We start from the raw sequence: 14,350 nt of genomic DNA, 5'->3' as shown, positions 1-14,350 counted from the left end.
CCCTACTATGGTCCTAGCCTTCAGCCTAGGCTAACATGGTGAAACCCCGTCTCTACTAAAAATACAAAAATTAGCTGGGTGTGGTGGGGGCGTGCCTGTAATCCCAGCTACTCTCGAGAGGCTGAGGCAGGAGAATCGCTTGAACGCAGGGGAATCGCTTCAACCTGGGAGGTGGAAGTTGCAGTGAGCTGAGATTGCGTCATTGCCCTCCGGCCAGGGCGACAGAGTGAGACTCTTGTCTCAAAAAAAAAAAAAAAAAAAAAAAAAGGCCAGGTGTGGTGGCTCATGCCCTAATCCCAGCGCTTTGGGAGGCCAAGGCGGGCGGATCACCTGAGGTCAGGAGTTTGAGACCAACCTGGCCAACATGGTGAAACCCCATCTCTACTAAAAATACAAAAATTGGCCAGGCATGGCAGCAGGCACCTGTAATCCCAGCTACATGGGAGACTGAGGCACGAGAATCACTTGAACCAGAGAGGTGGAGGCTGCAGTCAGTGGAGATGGTGCCACTCCCCTCTAGCCTGGGTGACAGCAAGACTCCATCTCAAAAAAAAAAAAAATGAGGAATTTGGGTGAAGCCTATGGGGTGTTCATTATAATATTCTCCCAATATTTCTATAGGCTTCAAACTTTTTGAAAATAATGCCTAACAATCAATCTATCTTCTCCAGTAGAAGCTGAGCTCATTCACAATTCACTCATTCATACATCCACCCCTTTGGCTTGGGTGCTGGCACCAGCAGCGGGCAAGTCAAGCTGAGTCCTGCCTGCAGGTGTCTTGCTTTCTGAAGTCCCAACCACTCTGGTCTCAGGGTCCAGCTACAGGGGCCCTTACCGAACACAAAACTCCCAGCTGTCATCCACAGTCCCACCAGACACCAACTACCCCTTTCTGTGGCCCTGCCAGGGGGGCTGCCTCCCTGCCTGACCCCCATTCCACCCCTGCTGCGGGCTCACCCGTCTCTGGCTTGGAGTACTCCAGGCACAGCACCTCAGCATCATGGGCCTCCACCTTGACCAGCTCGTCCATGAAGTGCAGCTCGTGGATCCTGGGAGACACACACTGCCCGCTGAAGCCCCACACCCCAACCCCATGTGCTCTACCACTTCTAGAATAGGTCAGAATGGCCAGGCCACCAACAATGAGAACCCCTTATCATGGCCAAATACTCTAGACATGCACAACCACTTTTCTCATTTAGAAACCTGCCATCGTAAAGGGAGCCGTGTTGAACCAGGGAGCACCTCAGTAGGCAGCAGCCCTTTGTGGTGCCTGGGCCAGAACATAGCCCCAGGGATCCAGGACAGTCTTCTAGGGGGGCAGGTGTTTACGCAGGGCTGCATCAGAGGTGGTCCCTGGGGTAGGACAGGGGCCAGGGGCTAGGGGCCAGAGGTCATAGTCCAGGATAGGAGCTATGGATGAGAACATTTGATTCCAGTCTCTCATTGTTAAAAGAGTCTCAAATCTAGACCTTCCTGATTCTCCCCAAATGAAATCAGTCATCGAGTCATCCCAGCTTCTTCATTCTACCTGTGTGATCTTACTCCAGACACCTTGTGCCAATAACATCACTTACATCAGAGGGTCAGTGAGAGGATTAAATCAGTCAACACAGTGCTCAGGCCAGCGCCCACCAAGGGGGAAGAGCACTATCCCCATGTTGGCTCTTGGTACCGTTTTGCCACTCCAGACAGTGCCATGTCAATGTGAGCAGCTCACTGACACACTGAGCTGGTCTCATACAGTGACCGATATCAAAACAGGTGCCAATATTTAAAAATTATAGAATTTCACAGAAAAAAAATCAGCACTTTCTGCTCTTCTTGACAACAGGAAAGTTTGAAAACTTGTAGACTACTCTCCTGGGGCTGCCTGGTGGCTGCTGCCCCTTTGTGTCCCCTCTAGTTTCCCCCAACTCTCCTCCATTCCCCAGTGGCTCCAATACCCAGGTGGTCACAGCTGTCATTTGTCATCTTAAACCTGGTCCCAGCAACAGGGCCTATGTCCCACTAGCACCTACTGGGTTGGTAACATCCTGCCAAACCTCAACAGGGCACATAAGCAGCCTGAACCCTCAGCTATCCCACCCTCATAGCCCCTCTCCCAGAGCCACCAGGACCCTCCTCCAGCTGGCATCTTCGGTGACAGTTCAGCACTGGTACCATGTGGCTGGTGAAAGTGTCACTCTGCCCTAGAGTCATGTGAGCTTGCCTGTACACTCTATAGGCAAAATCTGCACACCCCAGCTGCTAAGGTCCTGGTAGTTACTGTGCTCTCAGCCCTTCTGGAAGCCTCTTACGAGCTTAAGTTCCCAATGGGAGCTGTTCATGGGATTACTATTCACAGCCCCTCATTCCCAATGGGCAGCAGGAGGTGCCAAGGCCAGGGCTTCTGCCCACTGCCCTGAGAACCTGAGCTGGAGCTGGGAGGTGTACACTGGACACTGCCAGGGCCCACTTGCCTCAGATTTCCACTTCGGTCGCCTGAAGCCAAATGCTGGCCGTCAGGACTGACCTGCATGACCCGCACCCCGGCTTTCACGTCCATGGGTGTCCCATTCTCGCTCCCTCGGTCTGGGAAGTGTGACATGTCCTGCAGGTGCTGGATGTCATTCTCCACGTACACGACCTTCAGCAGGGTCTGCAGGAAGGACAGGGCTGAGGTCAGCACGAGCAGCTCAGAAGCACCTCTGAAATCGTGTCTGTCCATAGCCAGTCTCTTCTTCGTTAGTAATACAACTCTAATTTTGAGCTGGGAGTTTCACCAATCAGAATAATTATTTCCTTGCCTCCCCTGCAGCTAGATAAGAATATGTGAATAAATTCTGAACTATTAAATATAAAGCAAGCACGTATTCTTCTGCTGTCTTTTCTCCATCCTGCAGCCTGGAACTCAGATATGATAGCAGGAACCCCCATAGCCACACTGGGTCATGAGGACATAGCCTGCTCCCTCAAATGACAGAGTAGAGAGCTGGAAGGCCCTTGGATCCCTAAGGGCTTCCTGCAGAACGGTCTAAACTGGTTACCTTCACCTTCAGACTACTTTTATGAGTCAGAAACCTAACTTTTACCTCTTGTTTTGAGTTTTTCTATTGCGTGCAGCCAAAAACAGCATGTATGTCACAGGTACAGAGGAGACGATGGTAGCACTGGGTAGGGAATGAGGGGAGTAATAAAGGTGCACCTGCAGGGCACCTACTACAGCCTCCTGCATGGAGGGTCTTTTTAGTTCCAATCACACTGGCCTCTTTCAGGTTTTCCAATTCACCCAGCTGTTTCCCACCCCAGGGCCTTCATACAGGCTATTCCCTAAGTATAGACCCTCTCCCCTTCCCTCTTTACTCTTCCCAATCTCAACTTAGCTGTCCCTTCCGCGGGAAGCTGCTCCGGATGTCCCAGATAAGTTCACATGCTGCTGCTCTATGTCCTACTAGCACCCTGCACATTTTCCTTCACAGTGCTTTTTGCACTTGTGATTGTGCATTAACATGGACGGCTGTCAGTTCACTGTCGGCCCTCACTAGATTGTGTGTGCCACAGGACAGAAGAGTCTTAGTCACTGTTGTGTCCCTAGCATGTAGCCAAGCACCTGGCATGGACGTTAATAAGTGTCTGCAGAATAAATGAATGCATGACTCAGGTCTCAGCTCCCCAGAGACGCCCTCTCACTGGGCTTGCAATACTAACCAAAATTTCCTCAGCAAACTTTTCTTCCCAGCCTCCCATCATGGCTCTCGCCAGCATTCTGCCCACACCCCCGTGAGGCCTCACTGTGTGGCAGCTGAATGGCCTGGCTCATCAGGTGCTCTCCCAGGGAATTCCATCTCAAGACTTAGGAAGCAATTTCACCTGGGCTGGGTGTGTTGGGCTGCCGGGAGTGGCCACGTCCACACATCTGCAGAGCAGGAGCCAACTGGCAAAGAATCAGAGAGGATAGAGCGTGCCACCTCAGAGAGGGGGCAGGAGAAAGAGAAACAAGAGGCAGCGATGCAGAGAGGGACCTGCTTTGGTTGCCGGCTCTTGCCCTCATGGAACCTAACATCTAGGGTCCATCAGACTCTCTCCTGCCCCTGCATTCAAGCTTACAGTAGGTCTTTGTTCCTCCTGAAAGATGGTTCACAAAGGAAGCCACTCACATTGCTGAAGATGTTTTTCTGCCAGTGAGAATCAGGGCTGCTGTCCAAGTTCCAGAAGCGAATGGTGTTGTCTGAAGAACAAGTCAGAAAGGATCCTGATGGCAAACAAGCTCTCTGGTCTTCAAACTCAGGATACACCTACAGTTCCCAGAGGACAAGGCAAAGGATGACTCAATGACAGCACTATGACTTACTGTTGCATTTTCATGGAAAAAAAAAAAGTAAGTTAAAGATAAACAGGTATCGTGCAATACCTTCTATGCTAAAAATAAACAAGAAAAAAAAAGGACACAAAATGCTACCATATATCATCCATGTCCCACCTTCAGCCTAGGCCTTAACACATACCCTCAAATAAACTTCCAAGGGAAATGTGGAACTCAATCAAACATGACTAAGCACAAAAGAAAATGAGGTACCATCAGCAAGAAGCAGCAGAAGCAACAGAGTCTAGCAAGACTTTAAATACTGGAATTATTAAATCAGGGGAGGTGGCGCATGCCTGTAGTCCCAGCTACTTGGGAGGCTGAGGCAGGAGGATTGCTTGAGACCAGCAGTTCAAGTCTACTCTGGCCAACATATGAGACTGTGTCTCAAAACAAACAAACAGACAGACAAACCAAAAACAAAATAAAAAAACCCAAATTGGAATTATCAGACAGAATATAAAATAACTACATTCAATATGTTTGAAGAACTAAAAGATAATTTTGACAAGATTAAAAGTGTGCAGCCAACCAGAAATTATAAAGATTAACCAAGCAGGGCTGAAAAAGACCAAAACAGAACAGCTTCTAGAAATGAATAATAAAAACATATTGGCCGGGCGCGGTGGCTCATGCCTGTAATCTCAGCACTTTGGGAGGCTGAGGTGGGCGGATCACCTGAGGTCAGGAGTTTGAGACCAGCCTCAACATGGAGAAACCCCGTCTCTACTAAAAATACACAATTAGCTGGGCGTGGTGGTGCACACCTGTAATCCCAGCTACTTGGGAGGCTGAGGCAGCAGAATTGCTTGAATCTGGGAGGCGGAGGTTGCAGTGAGCCAAGATCGCGCCATTGCACTCCAGTCTGGGTAACAAGAGCGAAACTCCATCTCAAAAAAATAAAAATAAAAAAATAAAAAATAGGCCGGGCATGGTGGCTCACGCCTGTAATCCCAGCACTTCGGGAGGCCGAGGCGGGAGGATCACGAGGTCAGGAGATTGAGACCATCTTGACTAACACGATGAAACCCCGTCTCTACTAAAAAAAAAAAAAATACAAAAAATTAGCCGGGCGTGGTGGCAGGCACCTGTAGTCCCAGCTACTCAGGAGGCTGAGGCAGGAGAATGGTGTGAACCTGGGAGGCGGAGCTTGCAGTGAGCCGAGATCGCGCCACTGCACTCCAGCCTGGGCGGCAGAGGGAGACTCCGTCTCAAAAAAAAATAATAAAAAAATAAAAACATTAAAAACCAAAGATTAGATATAACTGAGGAGAAAATTAAGTGAACTGAAAGACAAAACTAAAGATATTTAGAATGAAGCTGAGAAGGACAAAGAGCCACCATATAAAGAGATTTCAAAATATGGAAGATTGAGAACTGGGAAGATGATAGTAGCGGCATTAATTTTTTTAATCTCCCAAAATCTCGACATAAGAAAAACATCAACCAGATAGCAAAACCCAAACCTACAGACAACATTTATAGCAAAACTCAGTGACAAAATACTCCCATAAACCCCAAAATACAAGTGAGTGGGACAAACCACCACCAATCACAAGACCTACATATCATCAGCATGCATGTGGGAGACAGAGAAGTAATAAGGCATCTGACAGACCCAGCAACAGGATAATTCCAAAGTAGCCAAGAGGTGTTCATTGGAAAGCACACTGGGCCAAACTGAACAGCAGCTGAAACTAGGAGGGTTTCATCCACCCCAGCAGCAGTTGAGTGCAAGGGGTAAGGCCAAAAGGGACTGGAGAAGATCCTGTGAACTTTGTCCTTCCAGGACAAAGCTCCACACTGAAAAGAAACTGCTAAGAGTAGAAATGAAATTGACCAATCACAACAGGGACAGAAGAAATAAAGTAAAGAGGAGATTGAGATGAAAGAAGAGACATAATAGATAAAGAGGACCACAAAAAGGAAGTATCAGAAAGCAGGCTGCCATATTTTAACACAGCATAAAAATAACAGAAGCCTGCAATCCCAGCACTTTGGGAGGCTGAGGCAGGAGGATTGCTTGAGCCCAAGTTTGAAACAAGCCTGGGCAGTATAATGAGATCCCATCTCTACCAAAAATAAAAAATTAGCCGGGCATGGTAGTGCATGCCTGTGGTCCCAGCTACTCGGGAGGCTGAGGCAGGAGGACTGCTTGTGCCTATGAGGTTGAGGCTTCAGTGAGCTGTGATCATGCCACTGCACTCCAGCCTAGGTAACAGTGAGACTCCTTTTCGAAAACAAAACAAAACATGCCACCTCACCCCCACAAAAAAAAGAAAAGACAGAGTTCTTCTTGTGTAGTTGGAAAATCTGTCCTGAAGCACACCAACTTCTAAAATTTCAGAAAAACTGGTATCACATAAAAATGAACAACAGGAAAGGACCAAGGTCAAATCCAATAGTTACTCTTAAAAAAGAAAAAAAAAATAAAAAGCACAGCAGAAACATATTTTCACAAAAAAAGATAAAAACTATAACTTACTTTGTTTTTTTTTTTTTTTTTGACAGAGTCTCGCCCTGTCGCCCAGGCTGGAGTGCAATGGCACGATCTTGGCTCACTGCAACCTCTGCCTCCCAGGTTCAAGCAATTCTCCTGCCTCAGCCCCCCAAGTAGCTGGGATTACAGGTGCCCGCCACCACGGCCAGCTAATTTTTTGTATTTTTAGCAGAGACGGGGTTTTGCCATGTTGGCCAGGCTGGTCTCAAACTCCTGACCTCAGGTGATCCACCTGCCTCGGCCTCCCAGAGTGTTGGGATTACCGACGTGAGCCATCACGCTGGGCCTACTGTTTCAAAAGAAGGTAAGATATTTAAAAAATGATCCAAGGTATGAAAAACAACCTACAAAAACTCAGAAACAAAGTGATGTAACTGAAAGAAAGAACTAGGTCAGGCACAGTGGCTCACGCCTGTAATCCCTGCACTTTGGGAGGCCGAGGTGGGCAAATCACTTGAGGTGAGGAGTTCGAGACCAACCTGGCCAACACGGCGAAACCGTGTCTCCACTAAAAAAACAAAAATTAGCCAGGCATGGTGGTGCGTGCCTGTAATCCCAGCTACTCAGGAGTCTGAGGCAGAAGAATCGCTTGAACCTGGGAGCCTGAGGTTGCAGTGAGCGGAGATCATGCCACTGCACCCCAGCCTGGGCGACAGAGTGAGACTCCGTTTCAAAAAAAAAACAAAACAAAAAAACTTGTACTTACATGTTCATAGCAGTGGTATTCGCAATAGCCATAAGGTAGAAAAAAACCCAAGTGGCCGTCAACTGATAAAAGAGAACAAAATGTGTTCTATCCGTACAATGAAATATTATTCCACCATAAAAAGGAATGAAGTACTGACACATGCTACAACATGGATATATCTTGAAAACATTATGCTAAGTGAAAGCCAGGCACAAAAGCCCACATAGTCTATGATTTCACTTATAAGGAATATTCAGGTCAGGCATGGTGGCTCAAGCCTGTAATCCTAGCACTTTGGGAGGCCGAGGCGGGCAGATCACCTGAGCTCAGGAGTTTGAAACCAGCCTGGGCAACATGGTGAAACCCTGTCTCTACTAAAATACAAAAAATTCATCAGGCATGGTGGCATGTGCCTGTAATCCCAGCTACTCTAGAGACTGAAGCATGGGAATAGCTTAACTCGGGAGGTGGAGGTTGCAGTGAGCCGAGATTGTGCCTCTGTATTCCAGTCTGGGTGACAAAGCGAGACTCCATCCAAAAAAAAAAAGAAAGAAAGAGGAAAAGAAAGGAAACAGCCTGGCATGGTGGCTCATGCCTGTAATCCCACCACTTTGGGAGGCTGAGGTGGGCGGATCACGAGGTCAGGAGATCGAGACCATCCTGGCTAACATGGTGAAACCTAGTCTCTACTAAAAATACAAAAAATTAGCTGGGTGTGGTGGCGCGTGCCTGTAGTCTCAGCTGCTCGGGACGCTGAGGAAGAAGAATGGCGTGAACCCGGGAGGCGGAGCTTGCAGTGAGCCGAGATCGTGCCACTGCATCACTCCAGCCTGGGCGACAGAGTGAGACTCCATCTCAAAAAAAAAAAAAAAAAAAAAAAAAAAAAGGAAGGAAGGAAGGAAAGAAGGAGAGAAAAGAAAAGATTCAGAACAGGCAAATCCATAAAGACAGAAGCAGATTAGTCATTTCCATGGATGGGGGGAGTGAGGAATGGGGAGGACTGCTTAACAGATACAGGATTTTTTGGGGTGGGTGGGTGATGAAAATGTTCTGAAACTAGAGAGTAATGATGGCTGCATGACACTGTAAGTGTACTAAATGCCACCAAATGGTACAATTTAAAATAGTTGAAATGGTGAACTTGATGTCATGTATATTTTATCATTTTATATATATATATACACACATATATAATTCCCCATTCCAAAATAAACAGGGGTCAAAAGGGAGACACTATAGTATATAATGGCTACATATTCAGATCCTGTAAATATAGTATAACTATTTTAAAAATTGGAGAGAACAGAGAGAACATATGCATTACAATTGTTTTAACTATCTTCAGAATTGAAGAGTTGTCCATTCTCAGACTGTTGCATGTATAATGTGGGAAAAAGCAAATGAGTTACGGGGGATATTCTAATTCCACCATCCCCTGTGTCCTTAAGAACTAGGCTTCTGGAAGCAACGACCCAATAGCTATGAGCATCCCTAACACCCAACCTGTGATTCTGAAGTCCCAATTTGTACTAAAAGAAAACCCTGGCCTTCTCTTTCTCTTTTTTCTTTTCTTTTCTTTTTTTTTTTGAGATAGGATCTCACTCTCTCACCCAGATTGGAGTGCAGTGGCTTGATCTTGGCTTACTGCAACCTCTGCCTCCCGGGTTCAAGCAATTCTCATGCCTCAGCCTCCTGAGTAGCTAGGACTACAGGCGCCTGCCACCATGCCCGGCTAATTTTTTGTATTTTAGTGGAGACAAGGTTTCACCATGTTGGCCAGGTTGGTCTCAAACTCCTGGGCTCGGGTAATTCCCCTGCCCCAGCCTTCCAAAGTGCTGGGATTACAGGCATGAGCCACTGCACCCAGCCCAAAAAAAAAACATGGTCTTTTCAGGAAATGGTTGATTCCTGATGTGTGACAGGAAATGTACAAGATGAGACTGGAACATATTGGCATCCCAGGCAGCAAGGTGGCTATCAAGAAATACTAGGGTCATGTCCAAAGGACTCAGGAGCCAATGTTAAGAGGCTCTCACTGGCCAAAGATGGGATGATATGAGCTCCAATAAAGTTAATAATTACAATAGATTAAAACATATCTGATATATTTAAATATATATGAGTTTATAATGATATTAAATAAAACTAGTTACCTTTAGAGGATAGGGAACCAATTCATTATCTTGAAAACTGGTAAATAAAGGGAAAGAATCAAGTATTTCTCCTGCCTTTCCTATATGAAGTATAGCACTGGGTGACCAAATGGCAGATGAGAGCAAATATCTCTTCACGTAAGTAGTCCAACTAATAAAAATAAATTACAGATTTAGAATATCACCATATTGCAACCCTCAATAAATAAAAGGGTCCAGGAACTGAGCATCAATAGCCGCTAACAGGCCAGGCACAGTGGCTCACGCCTGTAATCCCAGCACTTTGGGAGGCCGAGGCAGGCAGATCACTTGAGGTCAGGGGTTTGAAACCAGCCTGGCCAACATGGTTAAACCCCATCTCTACTAAAAACACAAAAATTAGCCAGGCATGGTGGCGGCTGCCTGTAATCCCAGCTACTCGGGAGGCTGAGGCAGGAGAATTGTTTGAACGCAGGAGGTGGAGGTTGCAGTGAGCTTAGATTGTGCCATTGCACTCCAGACTGGGCAACACAGCCAGATTCCGTCTTGGGGGGGAAAAAAAGCTGCTAACAATAATTGATAAACTCTACATATCTTTTGTGTGATTTTTATTTTCAGAAACATGAAGAATACAGATAGAACCTTAGAGTTAGATAGAACCTTAGAAGAGAGTGAATAGGCCGGGCATGGTGGCTCATGCCTGTAATCCCAGCACTTTGGGAGGCCAAGGCAGGTGGATCACCTGAGGTCGGGAGTTCAAGACCAGCCTGACCAACATGGAGAAACCCCGTCTCTACTAAACATACAAAATTAGCAAGGCGTGGTGGCGCATGCCTGTAATCCCAGCTACTTGAGAGGCTGAGGCAGGAGAATCACTTGAACCCGGGAGGCGGAGGATGCGGTGAACCGAGATCACACCATTGCACTCCAGCCTGGGCAACAAGAGTGAAACTCCGTCTGAAAAAAAAAAAAAAAAAAAAAAAAGAGAGAGAGAAGAGGGTAGAAGCAGTATTGGCTGAGAATTTTCTAGAACTGATGAAAAGATCTATCCACAGATACTGTTGTTGAACAGCTATATACATAAACAATAAGGAGATGCAAAGAAAATCAACTGAAGACACCCATAATAAAATTGATAATGGTGAGGGCGAGAGAGAGCAGAACTGGGGGCAGGGAAGTCATCAACGTGGACTGTAGCCTTATCTGTAATATTTCACCTATTATCCCAAATTTTTAAAAATTTCATATAGGAATTTTAAAAGTTATTAAAAAACATTCTTTGAGTGGAAAAAAAGTGCTGTCAACAAAAACGTCAGCCCCATGAAGGCAGACAGATTCAACCAGAGTCATAGGCTAAATGCTGCCTATTCAAAAGGACAAAGTTCTTTCTCACGATCCTGAATCTGGCCACTGAAAACCCAATTTCCCTAGGACAAACATTCCCAGTAAGAAATTTTCAGCCCCCCGCCGCAGCCCCTGCCGAGTAGCTGCAACTATAGGCGCGCCTGGCTAATTTTTATGTATTTTTTGTAAAGCCGGGGTTTCCTCATGTTGCCCAGGCTGATCTCGAACCCCTGGACTCAAGCAATCTGCCCACTTCGATTTCCCAAAGTGCTGGGACTACAGGCATGAGCCACTGTGCCTGGTTAACTTTAGAGAATTTTTAAAAACCCACAAATTCATTCTCAGAAAATAAAAACTTCAAAACTTTTTTTTTTTTTCTAGACATGGTCTCACTGTTACCCAGGCTGGAGTGTGGGAGTGTGGTGGCACAATCACAGCTCACTGCAGCCTTGACATCCCAGGCTCAAGTGATCTTCCTGCCTCCACGTCTTGAGTAGCTGGGACCACACGTGTGTGCTACCATGCCTGGCTAATTTTTAAAAATTATTTGTAGAGACAGGGTCTTGTGTCGCCCAGGCTGGTCTCAAACTCCTGGGCTCAAGTGATCCTCCCGCCTCAGATTCCCAAAGTGTTGGGATTACAGGTGTGAGCCACCATGCCCCGTCTTCAACTCCTTTTTGAAAAAAGCAGTGAAATACATAAACGACCTCCACAGCAAAGCTCTCTGTGGAGTGCATGTTCCTGCCGCAGGGCCTCTGTGCTTGTGGTTCTCCCCAGCAGTTGCAGGTCTAACTCCCCGATTTCCTGCAGGTCTCTGCTCATATGTCCTCAGGGAGGCCTTCCCTGACCCCTCTCCTCTCTAGAATACCACCTGCATTCCCCTTCCCCTTCCCCGCCTCATTTTTCTTCAGAGGGTTACTGCTGCTTGGCGTGTTATTCACTGATGATGTTTCCAGGTTTCCTTTCCCATACAAATGTGAGCTCGTTAAGGGCAGGGTTTTTGTGTCTGTGTCCTCAGCACCTAGGACAGGGCCTGACGCATAGGAGGGAGTCAATGAGTATCTTCTGAAGGAATTACTGAATGGGTTCCCAAACTGTGGGGAACTGTGCAGAGGCCAAGCAGGGGCAAGGGGGTGGGGGGGGGCTCACCTCCACGTTCCAAACGTAGGAGCTGTGGAAGAGCTCTGACCACACCTTGCCCACTCCGTTGATGTCCTTGACATCCCAGATGTAGATGCTGTGGTCCTTATACACGCAGGACAGCCACTGGTGGATGGGGTCGAAGGTCAGTGCCACTGTATCTGGGTAGACTGCTTCCGCCTTCCTGTGGAAGAGGAAGCTAACAAGGCCACATGGGTAATCAATCACCATCAATGTCACTGAGTAGTGACAGCCACCTCTAGTGACAGTGGAGATGCCTCCCCGGCAATGCCATCCCTCATGGTATTTGTGGCCATCCATCTCTCCTGCTCCAATTCTACTTTTCCCTCTTCCCTCTTCCTCTGCTTTGCTTTTCATATAGAGGCTACAAACCGGAAATTTTTGCCTGGCCCTGAGAGCAATTGAGTTTTTGATTCCTATGAACATTTATCGCCCATCATTTCACCCAACCCAAGCTCCTGCTCTCTCTCTGAGCATAGAAAGATAATAGGCATGTATCTCAGGTCCCACCTCTTCTTGGCCTCACCAACGCATGATCAAAAAGCCTCTGTGTCCTAAGGAGGCTGGGGAGCTGTCCCTTGGCCCTGGGTCTCCCTATGAAGGCTACAGTTTACTGAGCATTTACACTGTGCCAGGCCGAGAGTTTTACCTGCAATAAATTCTCACAACCACGATAAGAGCTAGGTACTGTATTTTACACATGAGAAAATGGAAGCACAGGGAGGTATAGTCACCTTCCCAAGGTCACAGAGCACAACAGAAGAAAGCAGAGCTGTGAGCCCGACTACTACAACACAACACTGCCTGTGGGTTGCTCGCCCCCTCCTTTCCTTCATGACACCCAGTTCTCCTGTTCAGGCCCTGTCGTGGAAAAGGCACCCAGGAGCTAGCATCCAGAAATCCACAAAGAGGCAGCCCTAGGCACCTGGCACCCCCTGGTTAGGTGGCCCCCAATTCCATAAAACAGACTTGCAACAAAGGAGAAGAAAGCCACAGCCTAGTGCTTCTATCCACTCTCGACACAGCAGCTGAGGGACCTAACATGTAAGGCCTGGTCATTTACCCCAACGCCCGAAACCCCAGCAACTGCCCACTGACCTGAGGATAGACTACAGGCGCCCCACACTGGCCTCATCTCCCACCATCCTCCCCGGACACACTGGGCTCTGGCCACACAGTCCCTTACTATTCCTGCAACATAACAAGCCCAGTGTGCTGTCACCTCAACTGCTGGGACCCAGCTCTCCACACAGCGGCTCCTTCTCACCAGGCACCCAATCAGCACAGCCCACCCCGGTCACTCTCCTTCCCGAGTCCCTGCTGTGTTCCCCAAAGCACTGATGCCTATTGAAATTATCTTTTTCGTGTACTTGCTTATCATCGAGCCCCCTTGCTATACTGCAGAGAGGCAGAGATTTTGCTGCTTCATTATAATAGGCGTGTCCTGCTTCCAGCCCAGGGCTGGCACTTAGCAGCCACTTAGTAGGGGTCAGCCATGTGGATGGAAACACTCTGCCACATTCACACCTGCTCTGCACTGTTCTTCACCATGCTGACCGCTATCTGAAATGATATTGTTTATTCCTTTGTTTTCTCGCTGTTTCTTCCCCCTACCCAGCCTCACTTCTCACTGTGAGGCTTGCCTCGGAAGGCAAGGACTTTTCTGCTTTGTAATGCCCAGGGCTGAGAGTCATGATGGGTATTTGTGGGATGGACAGACAGATAGATGGATCTGGAAGCATGGATGAATGCCAGTGGACAGACTCTGGGTGGGCCCCTCCCATTCCCTCTCCCCACAGGGCAGTACCTGGGCTCCAGGCCCTGTGCCACGTCTACCCCAAGGTAGTGTGGCTTGGGCAGGTTGGCGAGGTAGTGCAGGCTATGGGCCTGGAAGATGCGGACTATCCCATCTGTGCAGCCACAGAAGATGAGCTCCTGGCTGACACAGAGGCAGGAAGACAGGGAGACCTGTAGGGGCAAAAGGGACCCCAGTGGATTTGGTGCTTCACGTGGCCTGGCCCAGGGATACGGGGACTGACAGAGCAGCCTTAGGCCTCCAGAGAAGACTTACAGTTCCTTGGGTCTAAGACACCCATTTTAGCATATTTTAAGATTTGTGAAATCAGGATATAGTATACTGCTGCTATTGAAAGACATGTGCCAGCAGGTAGGCAGAGGCA

The 14,350-nt window shown here is 47.7% G+C and overlaps 1 protein-coding gene across 19 annotated transcripts in view; it reads right to left on the bottom strand.

The window, feature by feature from the left end:
- Positions 1-14,350, bottom strand: part of WDR62 (WD repeat domain 62) — a 50,486-nt gene that overhangs the window by 19,461 nt on the left and 16,675 nt on the right. For 14 of the 19 annotated variants that reach the window (XR_010153819.1, XR_010153820.1, XR_010153821.1 and 11 more), the window contains exons 8-12: positions 13,978-14,138; positions 12,159-12,348; positions 4,140-4,277; positions 2,463-2,641; positions 958-1,049 (exon numbers count right to left, since the gene is read on the bottom strand). Coding sequence is in view for 14 of the 19 variants with exons in the window: in XM_009435407.4 (XP_009433682.4) it covers positions 958-1,049; positions 2,463-2,641; positions 4,140-4,277; positions 12,159-12,348; positions 13,978-14,138 (760 nt within the window). In the remaining 5 variants the exon portion in view is untranslated. The remainder of the gene's footprint in view (positions 1-957; positions 1,050-2,462; positions 2,642-4,139; positions 4,278-12,158; positions 12,349-13,977; positions 14,139-14,350) is intronic. The other 5 variants (XM_009435408.4, XM_054673347.1, XM_054673349.1 and 2 more) reach the window with 1 other exon arrangement.

The sequence above is a fragment of the Pan troglodytes genome, chromosome 20 (assembly GCF_028858775.2).
Source record: "Pan troglodytes isolate AG18354 chromosome 20, NHGRI_mPanTro3-v2.0_pri, whole genome shotgun sequence".
Classification (NCBI taxonomy): Eukaryota; Metazoa; Chordata; class Mammalia; order Primates; family Hominidae; genus Pan; species Pan troglodytes.
This window is presented reverse-complemented; position numbering and strand designations above follow the sequence as displayed.